This window comes from Pogoniulus pusillus, chromosome 3, assembly GCF_015220805.1.
Source record: "Pogoniulus pusillus isolate bPogPus1 chromosome 3, bPogPus1.pri, whole genome shotgun sequence".
Classification (NCBI taxonomy): domain Eukaryota; kingdom Metazoa; phylum Chordata; class Aves; order Piciformes; family Lybiidae; genus Pogoniulus; species Pogoniulus pusillus.
In genome coordinates, this window is record NC_087266.1 from 24,816,073 (window position 1) to 24,829,784 (window position 13,712).

The window sequence follows — 13,712 nt, forward strand, 5'->3', positions numbered from 1 at the left end:
TGTTTCCCAGTTTTGTCTCAGAGGCTTTTTTTTTTTGTAGGGCTCTCATTCTAGAAAAAAAGAATATACCTTGTTAAAGCTCATACACCATCCATATAGATTTCCGTGATAGTCTAGTCACTGAGCCAGATTTCTGCAATGAAAATACAAAGTCTATGCAAATGCTTGAGATAATGATACTGAAAAGATGCATTAAAAAAACAAACCTGTCTGTAATATTTCATGACCAATCAAACACTGCTTAACTTTTATACCCCTGGCAATATCACCTTCCACACTGAAAATGCTTAAATGGAGTTAGCAACTACAAAATGACCTTTTAAAAATCTGAACTATATCAGTGTCATAGAATCATAGAACCAAGCAGGTTGGAAGAGGCCTCCAAGATCATCCAGTCCAACCTAGCACCCAGCCCTGTCCAATCAACTAGAGCATGGCACTAAGTGCCTCACCATATGTCAGTCATGCCTGTAACTGCTGTGATTGCTGTAGCGGCGACACACATTAACCCCACAGAATATTCTTTTTCTTTCCTTTTGGGGAAGCACTGTGCAGTCCTGTATTTCAGAGAGCTAGAATGAAAAAAAAAAAGTGACAAATCTCACAAATAATTGCATTTCTCTGTTACAGTGTGCAAATAATTGATTTTTCAGTTAGATGTCTGGAAAAATAATTAGATCAGCCTGTGTCACAAGCCTAATGGCAGTGTTATTAAAAGGCTTCCTACTAACAACAGTAACTATGTAGATTTAAATTCCAGTCTCAAAATCCTGGCTGAATGCCATGATGATTGCAGACAAGAGTGGCAGCTTCCCAGTGGTGTGACTAGGCTTTCTTAAACCTAATTTCATAAGGATGTGAGGTGTGCATTATCTCACACGCTACCTCCTTCCTTCCATCTCTGCTTTGTGCTATCTTTGTAGTAAATTTTGAGTTTGGTACCCAGTTTAACCCAAATTTTCTCAAGAAGCAGAAGGCAAATTTTTATTTAATTAGATTCCTATGGATTCCTCCTTCCTTGAGATGATTGTGGTGGCCAGAGAGAAGCAGGCGGCCCAGACTGCGTGTGTTTTCCTTGGCAGAGGCTGGCCAGTGGGCAGACTGCCTGCCCAGCCCTGGGCACAGAGCTGAAGGGAGCTTGGGAAGCTGATGATGAGGACAGCAGGGAGGACAGGGCTTTTACTGCACAAAGGACACAAATCCTCAAGACAATTGGTTTCACTGCTTGTAAAAATACCTTTCCTCTAGCTGAGCACTTGGCAATCAAACCCATTTCATAGATTGATGTGATCCAGTCAAAACCAAGCATTTGTCAAATATATTAGTGATTGTGAAAATATTGACTGACTCTTCCTCAAAGCTGTTTGTGGAGAAATTTCCCTTACCTACTGTATTCGATCGTCCATATAAACCTCTATAAGTCTGTCAGATCCTTTTCACTCCACTGTCTTCATGCTTAAACTTTAGGAGAGCCTAGGTGTTGACAGGAGAGTAGTGGTGCTTACACGCCTCTCTGGTGGTTCTTTTGTCGTTGCTTTGAAGTAGGCTGGCATTCAGAACAACAGTGTATTTTTAGAAACACAGAAACACTCTAAAAACTGAATGTAGAACCGTTCTTTATATTTTGTTTTATCCAAAGAGTCAACAAGACTCCAATATTATGCTTTTGGCCTCAAAAATCAAGTGAAACTTTTCAGAAAACATGTATCTGAGTGAAAGAAGTGGAGCTGCTGTGCTAAAAGTGATGAAATGCTTTGTCAATCAAGGGAGTTATTTTTCAATGCATGAATTTGGAGTCTGATTCTGCCACATCTTGAACACTCTTGATAATGTAGTCTATGTGTTTTTGGTTTTTTTCATCAATGAAGAGCTGAAGAGTTTAGGAAATATCTAAAATCTCACTTATCCTTAAAGCAATGTCATGTAATTAGTAGCTGGCAATTACTTTCACGAGTAGCTGCAATTCTGTTCCTCAAGAGGAAAGGCTAAAGGCATTAGATGTGCCGCATCCATTATTGTAGTTCATTCTTGCTTGCTTTCTTTGCAACTTGGATGCAATATACAGTGTAAGGCTCTGGAATGCAATGCTATGGAGAAATGCTGTGATGGTGTTATTCACAGCATCTTCCACAGTATGTATTGCCTTAAAGCTCCTCTGTCCCAGTCTCCAGCAGTGCTTATGGGTGTTACAACACTTGGATTGCATTCAAAATGGCCAATGGCTGGTCTTCCCAGTGTTGCTTAGTTTGATGCTTCTGAAGTCTCTGACAAAGCCAACAGAAGGTGCTACCAATACCTGCATGAAGACATGACTTTGTTTTGCCGAAATGAGCTAAGTTTGAGAATTTGGGGTTGGAGATACTGTGTATAGAATATCATATTCTAATTAGTGAGGTTTTGTTTCATAGTTCTTCAATTTATTTTTCCTTCAGTTTCCTTCAAAACCAATAAGCAGAGATAGGCCTAATATGTGATACCTTGATACTGGTTATGGAGAATTCACAGAATCACAGAGGTCTCTGGAGAATGATTAGTCTAACCTCTGCTCTCCAACTAGAGAAAGCTTCTCAGGGCCTTCTCCTGAATTTTGAGTATCTTCAAGAATGGAATTTCTGCTATACCTGTGAGCAACGTGTACCAGTGTTTGATGACCCACTCCCAGTGGACCATCTTCATAGTCCTCCTTGGCCACAATACTCCACGTGTGACCTTGCAAGTGCTGAGTGGGACTATAGGGTTTGATACTTTCAGAAAAAAACTAATACATCATAAATGTTTTCTGACCATGAAAAATACTTCATACCTGACTCTTCATATAAGATTTATATGGTGGGATGTCATTATTTTTAAAGGAGTCATTCTTACTTAACCTCAGTATAAACGAGGGGCAAGTCAGATCCCTTAGTGCTCACCTTAGTCAAAACAGCAGAGTCCTGACTTTTGCATGGATAGGTCAATTTAGAAAGAATAAATTTCTTACTTGATAACTGAGTTACAGATCTGGCCTGCAAGACAGAGATTTACTCAGACATTTAGGTGTTAGCAGGTCTTACCTTGTTGGAAAAAAAAAAAAAGGATTGAGTGCCCATTGCATAGTAAACACTACTCAGTTTTAATACACAAGAGTTCATCTTTGATTTCTTCTTCCAGTCTAGATGATGGATATTTTACCTGTAACTGCACCGTGGAACTCGTATTTGTGTGTTGTGTGTTTCATTCATTGTGAACCTGGTGTCTATTTTTTTTTGTGACAGTGAGGTGGGCCATTGGGATGCTGTGGAAAAGCTTGGGCATGTTGAATTACTCAAAAATAAATGTGTCTTATCTACATTTCAGCTTCTCCAGTTGGTAACGGATATATCAAGCCACCTGTTCCACCTGTTTCTGGTACACAGAGAGAAAAAGGACCTCCAGCCATGTTGCCTATCAACGTTGACCCAGACAGTAAACCAGGCGAATATGTCCTGAAGAGCTTGTTTGTTAACTTTACTACTCAGGCTGAACGCAAGATTCGTATCATCATGGCAGAACCTCTTGTGAGTAAAAGGAAACTCTAAGCACATGTGTACTTGGCTTCAAATATATTTTAAAATCAGACTTGTTTGCCATGCAATGAAAAATGTTTTGCTTGTAATCTGTGTTGAAGTTTGATAGTGTTTCCCAAACTGGAAGATAATGCTGCTGTGGCAATTCAAACATTGTGGGAGAGGACAGAGGTATGCAAGATATGCCAAAGGGGTGACATGAAAAAGGAATGAATGTTTTATTTCTGTTTGGAGTGTGGGCATGTGTTAATGTCATTGAGAGGCAGAAGGGGTGTCAGCCAGCATAGATTTCACAGCTGGCAGAGTGGTCATGTGAGTCAAAATAGATTAGGAAACACTGAAATACGACAAAAATAGTGGCTTTGAACATTACCACTTTTTGACTAAAACACAAAAATGTTTAGTGTTGCTGGCTCTTAGTTTACTTCTGACAGTAGTAGATTTTAAAATCTAATGAATTGCTATAGCACCTGTTTTCCAGATAGGAGAAAGCATGCAGCATTTGAAAAAGGAGTTTACGTAACTGACCTTCTGGGAGTCTGCTTTGTTAACATAGGAGTACATTTGATATACATTCCTGTTGTTTTGATTATGGAATAATAGTCCAGTAACTTGTACTTTGGTTCTGACAAGGTAACAATTTTAAAAGAAAATTAACTAGGAACCTTTATTTCTGATCTGTAAGGGAATTTTTCTGAAGTCTTATAACATTTTTGTTGTAAAGCAAAATATTAAATACTTAGTTCAGCTCATTGTCAGCTCTGGTTGTTCTATACAGGAATATAAGATTGTCTTGATTCCCATGGCATCTTTCTAGCTTTATGTCTTGCATTAGAATCAGAAGTATTTAATGCTTGGATTACCTCTGAAACATTAGGTAAAAAACAAAATGACAGAAAATATCTTACATAATTTGGAAACGACACAGCAAAAAATAACAGGGAGGAATACTTTGGCAAAGATCCAGTTTGTTCTTATTTCCTGAGTTCCCTTCGAATTGCAAAATGCACACTAAACTGACAGTCATTGTGTGGGTCCTTTAAAAAAAATGAAAAGCCAGCAACTGTTTATTACCATCCAGTCTTTATGTCACATACAGTGAACATCTTTAGAATTCTAAGATAAAATATGTTGTAAAATTCCTTGACAAGATAGATCAGGGAAACAATAAAAACACCAATGCTGAGAAAATAATTTCTTTATGAAACACTAACCTCTGCACTTTAGTGTAGTATTTCAGGCATACATATGAACCAGTGACCCTGATTTAGTCCCATTTCACCTTGTGTTGAGATGATTTTGGTGTTGTGCTGATACATTATTTGTTTGTGAGACTATGAATATCTAAATCTTCTTATTCCAGAGGTGGTTAACTGAAGTTGTATTTGGTAAATTCAGTGTAGAATGTAAAAATATGACAGAAGACTGGAATGGCACCTTCTTGTCAGTATTTTCAGAACATGCAGGGGTCCAACCATGAGACAATAACATTAATTCAATGACATATTCATGTCTTATTAATACTGATAGGACTTAATGAATGATGGCATGCAGCTATTTGAGGGTAACTGTGACAAATACGTAAGCAGGATTTTGTAGACATTGTCAAAATGATCTTGAAATAATTAGGTTGTAATGAAAGAAGTGCCAAGGAATATGCTAGAAATTATTCTACAATAATGGCTAAGTATTTAAGTCCACCCTTTTTGTGGGATATCTGTTGGATGTTTAGCAGCTACTCTACTGACTAGAATTGTAACTAAGGAGTCCCAGGGATTTGCAAGACAAAGATTATAAATTGATGGTGCAGAGCCACCCTTTGGCCTTTTTCCCAATAGGTAGTCAAATGGTGAGCTCTTTGAAGATTCAGTTCTAATTAAACTCAAAGATACTTCAAAGAAAATCAAACTTGCAAAGTGCCCTAACATTGAGATGTTTCTAGTCTGAATTGTCAAAGCCGTTGCAAGATACGACAGTTTAATCCTATGAGTGATGAATGCTTTAGATATCTTTTAGAAAAGCTAACATGGTGTTTATAATATAATTGCCTTTTCCTCTCTTTTACCACAAAGCCTAGCTTACATGCAAGATCTAAAATTACAACGAGATTAACGTTTTAGTGATGCATTTTTTATCTAGCTATTTCTTTTCTTAGATTTCTGCCTGCTTAACCTTTCTAATTATCATTCCTGTGGTTTAATGATGTTTTTTCTCTCGGTTTGAGTTCCATATGCCTGTTTGATATATCCATCTCCTTCTTTTGTGATATACACAGACCCAAACTATAAATTGACAGGTTTGTGTCCCACCGTGAGTTGTAAATGCTAACAAGGCACAGCAGAATTTGGCTGTTTTCTAGGTCAGCAGTGAAGGGCACAGCACCCATTCCTTCCTGCAGCCACAGGAAATCTCAGCTGGGTGGCAGAGAGAGCAGAGGGCAATGTCACCTACTCATCCTGCTGCTTTATCTGTTGAGCGAGTGTGATTTGACATGTTGGTTAGTGGATCTGGCAGCGATCGTCATAAAAAACACACTCTCCAGTTAATGTGCTTTCTAGGCATGAATCTAACATCAGCTGTCCACTGCTGTGTCTTTAACAAGTTGAAATAGATTTTTTTTGTTTCCAGATGTGATTTTTTTTTTTTTTAAGTCTTGTCTGGAGAATGTTTCATTTGGCATTTCAAGTCATGTTTTTTCACCCTTTTCAGGTCTCTAAATTTTACAAACATTTCAGCAATTAAATACTAAGTTCACAATTATGTGAGTAATTTTTAATCATGACACTGTTATACCACATTGTCAAGTTACATTAATCCAAATTAAAGGTATTTGATGGCAGGATTAATTAGAAGGGATTTTCCAGTCTATGAAATTAAATTCATGTAAATGAAATGTAAATAATACCTTCTTGATAACCTTTAATAATTTCCTGCTTCTTTTCTGTAAATATTTGCTCTCCCTTATTAATGAATAATAAGATTTTGTCCTGCAGAGCTTTTTCCACAGCTGACTACATTTGTGTTTAATTTTTAGCCATTTATGTTGTAAATCTGCTCTGCATTGCTTCACTTACAAACACAACTTCATATTTTATTGCTGATTTACTTCAAGCAGCCATGACCTTAAAATGAAGCTAGAATGAGGAAGCCAGAGAAATTTTTGATAATTCAAATGATAACTTAATACTGAAAGGGAAAAAAGCATAGAAAGTTGTTTCCTTTTTAGGACTGCTGATAGTCTCTCGGGATAATAATTCAGGCTGTGCATACTCATCAGACTAATCTTTAGATGCAGCTATCAGCAGTACTTACACACAGCTGTAGACACTGGTAAAACATAGTGATCTACAGGCATTGACAGTGGTTAATAGTTAATTTAGCTGTTGGTAAACTTCTATTATGCCTTTTCCCTGCAAGCATCTTTTATTTTTTTTACTGAGCTTGTCTAAATTCAGAATCTCTCTGAATACTGAATTCAGGAACAGAATTTACTCACTATAGGATTAGGACTGCAGGTTGGATGAGGCCTTGAGCAACCTGTTCTAGTGGGAGGTGTCCCTGCCTATGGCAGGGGATTGGATCTGGATGATCCTTGAGGTCCCTTCCAAACTAAACCATTCTGTGATATTAATTTATTTTGCCTAAAATTTTCTCTATTTATTAGGTTTATTGTTTCTCTGTGGTGAAAGTGGTTGACACTAGTGTATTTATTACTTCAATTTCATTGGAAGCTCACATTAAAATACATTAAAATACATTAAAATACAGTCCTGTATTAAAACAGGTCTGGTGATAGCAACCAAGCAGGTGATTAGGAAGATTCTGAAAGGTCAAGAATAATGCAAGTGTGTTTTTGCAAAGACTGACCAGCCAGCCTGTATAGTGGCACTGCTGACCAATTAGCTTTAATCTAGGCTTCCCTTTCTCTGGGCAAGAAGAGAAATATACTAAGGACACACTTGAAAGAAAAGAAAGTAGGCGGTTTCTGAGGCCTGGGTGGTGATGACTAGCAAGATTTATGTAGGCTGTAACAACATCAAGTAGAATTTTCTGTTCTACATGAACTAAAATTGCAGCATCATCACACGAGGAATGACTCCTTTATTGTCATCTCTAATGAGACATTAGCATTAGCCATTTCTCACGTCTGAAGTCCTCGTTAATAGTTTGGCATGCACAGGGAGTTCTGAACCCTGTTTATTCACAGTTTACAGGTAATTTCGTGGAAAAGAGGAATGGCAAACTGCCTTGCTCTGTTCAAACTGTCCACTCAATATATGTATGCACAGGTAAATTGAAAAGAAGACAACTTTATTTGAATAAAGTTATGAAGTATATATTGAAAGTGCTGTTCTTTTTCCCCAAAGAAAGAAGTATCCTTCCTGGGACCTTTCTCTATAATGATACAAATATGCCAGATTCCTGTTGTTATTTGTCCCTATACACCCTCTGTGTCACTCAAGGGATTATGTCACTCATCCCTACGAGGAGAGGCTAAGGGAGCTGGGATTGTTTAGCCTGGAGAGGAGGAGGCTCAGGGGAGACCTTATTGCTGTCTACAACTACCTGAGGGGAGGTTGTGGCCAGGAGGAGGTTGCTCTCTTCTCTCAGGTGGCCAGCACCAGAACGAGAGGACACAGCCTCAAGCTACGCCAGGGGAAACTTAGGTTTGAGGTGAGGAGAAAGTTCTTCACTGAGAGAGTCATTGGACACTGGAATGGGCTGCCCGGGGAGGTGGTGGAGTCGCCGTCCCTGGAGCTGTTCAAGGCAGGATTGGACATGGCACTTGGTGCCATGGTCTGGCCTTGAGCTCTGTGGTAAAGGGTTGGACTTGATGATCTATGAGGTCCCTTCCAACCTTGGTGATGCTGTGTGTGATACTGTGATCATTAATAAAATTATTTTATTCCAGTGGTGTTTATGGTCATCAAAATTCAATAAAGCATGTGGTCAGTTTATTCCAACTCTAAGGGGCTTAGAGTTCATATCATAACTGTGTATCTAATTTATCATAGCTTTTTATTTCTACTGTATTTTTCACATAGTATTTATATAAATAAATATTACTGGATTAGTCCTTTTAGATCTGATTATTACAAATAATCTGTAGGACACTGAGAATAGTTATCTCTCTTCTCAATAATTTCTCTGAAGTACTTAAGATGTTTCTTTGTAAAGTTCTGCCTCACTTTATTATATAGTTCTGAGGACTGTCCTCTTACCTGTTCATAAGCAAGTGTAAGCATCTCCACACCATCTTAGTTTAGTGTAACCTTAATACACTACCCTTTTCTTGTGTGGAGCCCTACAGAGCTGTTACAGTGGATCCATTAAGTGACCTATTAAATGTCTGTTAGGCGTAGGACTATCTGTAGGGCAATCATTCTGCTCAGGAGAAGGCCAATCTAATGACTGAGTTGATTTCTATTTGGGTCATCCCTTTGCTTCTCTTTCTTTTTACTTGAACTTAATAGCAGCTAATTTCTGTATTTTAAGAAAACAGTTAAGCCTCAGTCATCACTCTTCCCTCCTTTACTAACCAGCTGTTCTTGGAACTTCACTGTCTCTTCAAGTGCAGCCCAGTCCACAAACCCTACCTCGGCCAGTGACAATGAAGCACTAGGCCAGATCAGCTTGTTCTTTCTCTCCCCAGAAGGTGAGCCAGCTAACCCTGGGAGAAATCATCCATGAAATAAGCAGGCTTTACTGTAAGAAGAATGAAGCTTCTGTATGGAACATGGAGAGCATCAAAGTTAGCAAATAGAACTTGAATGGCAAAAAGAGCCTTCCCTTCCCCTTCCACTGATCACCTCAGAAATAATATCCTCCTATGAGGATACATCTCAGTATGTATCTCAATCTGAGACCTGTAGAAGAAGCCGAGCACTTAATAGAGTGGTAGGGTGTAGGGGGGCTAATCTTGAACCTCAGGACAGTTATCTCAAGTGGAAATGTTTGTGTGATTGAAGCGGTGGCCATGGATGAGATACCTTCCGTATAGGTCAGGGGAACACATGGTAGAATTGAAACACTGAAATGGACAGAAAATGTATGAAAGACACAGTTGGAAAATGAGAGTCAAATGTAGGTTTTTAAAAGTGCAGGGGGATGAAGATGGGATGCAGCATGGTTCAGATTCCATATAAACATCCATATAAGACTGAGAGGGAAAGTGCCTGCCATTCTAGCAAGCGGGAAGGAAAAGGGCACATTTTAGCATAGCCATTGGCACAGGCATTTGCAGCTAGATGCAAGTCCATAAATGCAGTCATACATTTCAAAGCCAGGTAATGTCAGCAGGAGCTTTCTCAGTAATCCTAGGGTTTCCATAGCTGGGCATGTGGGCTGAGTGGTATTTCAGGCTTCAGATCTCATTCTAATGGCAGAACTCTGCAGAATGCTTACTGTCCCTGGGCCTCACCACTGCAGGGATAGAGTTGAAGGTTAGTCAGTGGTGGAGATGATGGTTCAAATCTCTAAGAAGATTTAACATTGGAAGGCAGATTCAACCCAAGGTCACCAAGGCTGTCACATTATATCATGTGTTGGAAAGGCTTGCAAATATAGCAGAGAACCTACCACAGGGCTGTAATCACATTTTTGTGTCATGTAAGGATATTGATTATTATCACTATCCAGAAAATGAAAGTCATCTCAGGCTAGTCTTACCACTGGTCTGTCATCCAGAGAGAAAGAAAATCAAATATGTACTTTGGTTGCATTCTTGCTAGTAGAGTGTTCTCAACAGCTTCTTCCTTTGTACACTTCATCAGGACTGCCATATGTTCTTAAATTTAAATTTCTGTGCTCTTACCTGAGCCTTAGTCTGGCTTTGTACACTCGACACATCAGACAGCTTGAATTATGCCATATTTGACCCTGCATATCTGGTGTCATGACCAATAGAAGAAAAATGTAAATGCTTCTAAATTTGGAAAACCATCAAATAAGGTCTTGTTTCCTTAGCTACGCTGTCAATGTCTTTTGTGCTTGTAGCAGAAGAGACATTAATACTGATAGTAGCTCTGTAACAGCAGCCTGGCATCCTCCTGAAATTCTGTCAGATCAGGGACAATAACCAGGAGAAAAAGTTTTCAGACCTAGCAGTGTCTGTTATGGTACAGTTATAACCTTTGAGATAAACACATAGCCAAGAAAGCTCAAAATGTAGGAAATGTAAACAAAACTGCTGCCAATCATCAGAGTTTCTTGAGTTCACTTTAATACTCTACCGTTCCTTATCTCTTGGTCCATTCCATGAAAACAGGTACCTGCTTGATGATGCTGGGAAAGCAGCAGTGGCCATGTGGCAGCAGACCAGTGCTGGGGTCTGTTGCTTTTTCCCCTCCCAGCTGTTTCAGGCGTAAAATAAATGTGGATCCTGTTTACAGAGCTGTCAGCTGTGCCTGGAGCAGCCCTGCAATTACAACTCTGAATTTATTCAAATCAACTAATAAGGACTTCCTAGAGCTTTGATTAAATTAGATCACATTATTTTGAGTGGATAACCAGAGGTCAGGGCCCTGAGGACACTAATAAGCTTTAGTAGTCTCCCCTGTGCCTCACCAACCCCTGCCTACAGCCTAAGGCCACGTTACGGCCGGCAGAGTTGTCAGTCTCTGTCACAGCACCACCACCGAAGGGTCGATTTCCAGCTCCCCACAGTTCTACCCAGCCTTTACTCACCTCAGAGGGGTGCCTGATGACTTGGGCATCCCCCTCCCCCTTCAGCAGTTCACCTTGCTGTAACTGAAGCATATCCTGCTTAGTGCTTCTCGTGGGAATTAAGATACTGGGAAAAGAGTGGGATCATGGGCAGTCCTGTATTAGAAACAACGGCAAGTGTCTCTCTCATGCAGCCATGCCTTAGTATTTGTAGCTGGTGGGGTATCTGCCCTGCCTGGTCATAACATTTCCCAACTGTCTGCATCCAGACAGGCATTTCACGTTTTACTCTGCTATACCTTTCAGCAGAGGTGTGGTGGCAAGCCTGGGTTTTCAATCCCGAGGCTTGCAAATGTGGAAACTTGCCCACCCTTCCCTACATCTCTGTTTTTTATAATAAAGGGTTTTAACAATTCCACGTACATGCACTGAAAAGAGGAGCCTCATCCACTGCTTGGACCATGGAACCCTCCTAATCCTCATATCATTGCACTCAACCTTGTGCAGAAGTTTGCCTGAAGATGAGGACAGCACTCTCATAGCTCAGAGAACATGGTGAGCTCAATAGGAAATTTGCACAATCCCCATTATTTGCAAGGAAAAAAAGCTTCCTCCTACATCTGTGTACCATGTCCTTGCACAAAAGAAATAATTTTGCTCATCATTAATCATTGGTGTAAAAGTCATAGAAGTCACTTTGTTTTTGAGTGAAGTAAAGCCATGCATTTTTTTCTGATGCTTTCAAAGTAAATATATATCATAGAACCAACCAGGTTGGAAGAGACCTCCAAGATCATCCAGTCCAACCTATCCCCCAGCCCTATCCAATCAACTAGACCATGGCACTAAGTGCCTCATCCAGTCTTTGCTTGAACACCTCCAGGGACGGTGACTCCACCACCTCCCTGGGCAGTCCATTCCAATGCCAGTCACTCTCTCTGGCAAGAACTTCCTCCTAACATCCAGCCTATACCTCCCCTGGCACAACTTGAGACTGTGTCCCCTTGTTCTGTTGCTGGTTGCCTGGGAGAAGAGACCAACCCCCACCTGGCTACAATGTCCCTTTAGGTAGTTGTAGGCAGCAATGAGGTCATCCCTGAGCCTCCTCTTCTCCAGGCTAAACAACCCCAGCTCCCTCAGCCTCTCCTCATAGGGTTTGTGTTCCAGGCCTGATATGCTCCCCACACCAGCAAATTTGGCTCCAGTTAAAAGAATTTTATCTTCTTACACTGGAAGTTTTAAAGCCCAAATCAGTCAGTCAGTCAGTCTAAACTATGATGGAATTGTAATGTCAACATTGAAGATCCACAGTTTGTTTCTAGATCCTCCTTTTAAATTTATTAAACTTAAAATTTGTAACATTCAGTTCTTCCCTGTCTACACTGTGGTACTGGAAGTCACTAAAATTGAGGAAAACCAAGGAAAGTACTATGGTCCTAGCCCAAGCCTTGTAATATGGCTGTATTCAGACAGAGGATTTTTATATGTTCATTAAGTTACAAGTTTTAAAAAGCATTCCTATTAACACAAAACTGATTTCCCTTTCTCAGTTGTGCTGGAGCCTAGCACAAATTTTAGTAAAGTCATCCTTAGTACTTCTTTAAGATTTTACAGAAGTATGTATTTGAAAATACTTCTTTCAGAACTGGTCCATTGGCAGTGATCAGCTTATTTGGACTTAAAATACCTTACTAAAAGGATTTATTTTACTTCCTATGTGCAAGAAATCCCTTTACTTTGAAATGGAACTAGAGAAAGTACAAATGCTGAGAGCAGTAGACTTTTTTGAGTTTTCTTTGAAGTTACTTACATAACTGTAACAGCACTGCCTATTTTTAGCCCGTATCTGGGGCCAAACTGTAGCAGTTACTCTATCACCCAATGACCAGTGTTTTATCAGTGAATTAGAAAAAAGAGAGAAGACCCACAGGTTGAAATGGAAACACATTTCATTAAATAGCCAAATTAATGTCAATAGAAAGTAGATAAGTTATACCCATTCCAGCAAAGGTGCAACAGTCAAAATATCCAAGAGGGCAATCTCCAAGAGCAGGAGAAGAAAGACGAGCAGGGTGGAGAGAAGCTAGGAGCAGGTGTTAATCTGTTGGAAGGTAGGAGAGCCCTGCAGAGGGACCTAGACAGGCTGGATGGGTGGCAGAGACCAATGGGATGAGATTTAACAAGGCCAAGTGCAGAGTTCTACACATGGGCCCAAAACAACCCCAAGCAGAGCTACAGGCGGGGGACTGAGTGGCTGGAAAGCAGCCAGGAAGAAGAAGACCTAGGAGTACTGGTAGAGAGTAGCTGAAGATGAGCCAGCAGTGTGCCCAGGTGGCCAAGAGAGCCAATGGCATCCTGGCCTGGATCAGGAACAGTGTGGCCAGTAGGACAAGGGAGGTTATTCTTGCCCTGTACTCAGCACTGGTCAGGCCACACCTTGAGTGCTGTGTCCAGTTCTGGGCCCCTCAATTCAAGAGAGATGTTGAGGTGCTGGAACGTGTC

The 13,712-nt window shown here is 40.1% G+C and overlaps 1 protein-coding gene across 2 annotated transcripts in view; it reads left to right on the forward strand.

Annotated features, from left to right (window-relative positions):
• The window catches only part of FRY (FRY microtubule binding protein), a 211,660-nt gene that overhangs the window by 51,528 nt on the left and 146,420 nt on the right, over positions 1-13,712 (forward strand). For both annotated transcript variants that reach the window (XM_064172809.1, XM_064172802.1), the window contains exon 2: positions 3,337-3,536. In XM_064172809.1, coding sequence (XP_064028879.1) covers positions 3,417-3,536 — 120 coding nt within the window. In that variant the 5' untranslated portion in view covers positions 3,337-3,416. The remainder of the gene's footprint in view (positions 1-3,336; positions 3,537-13,712) is intronic.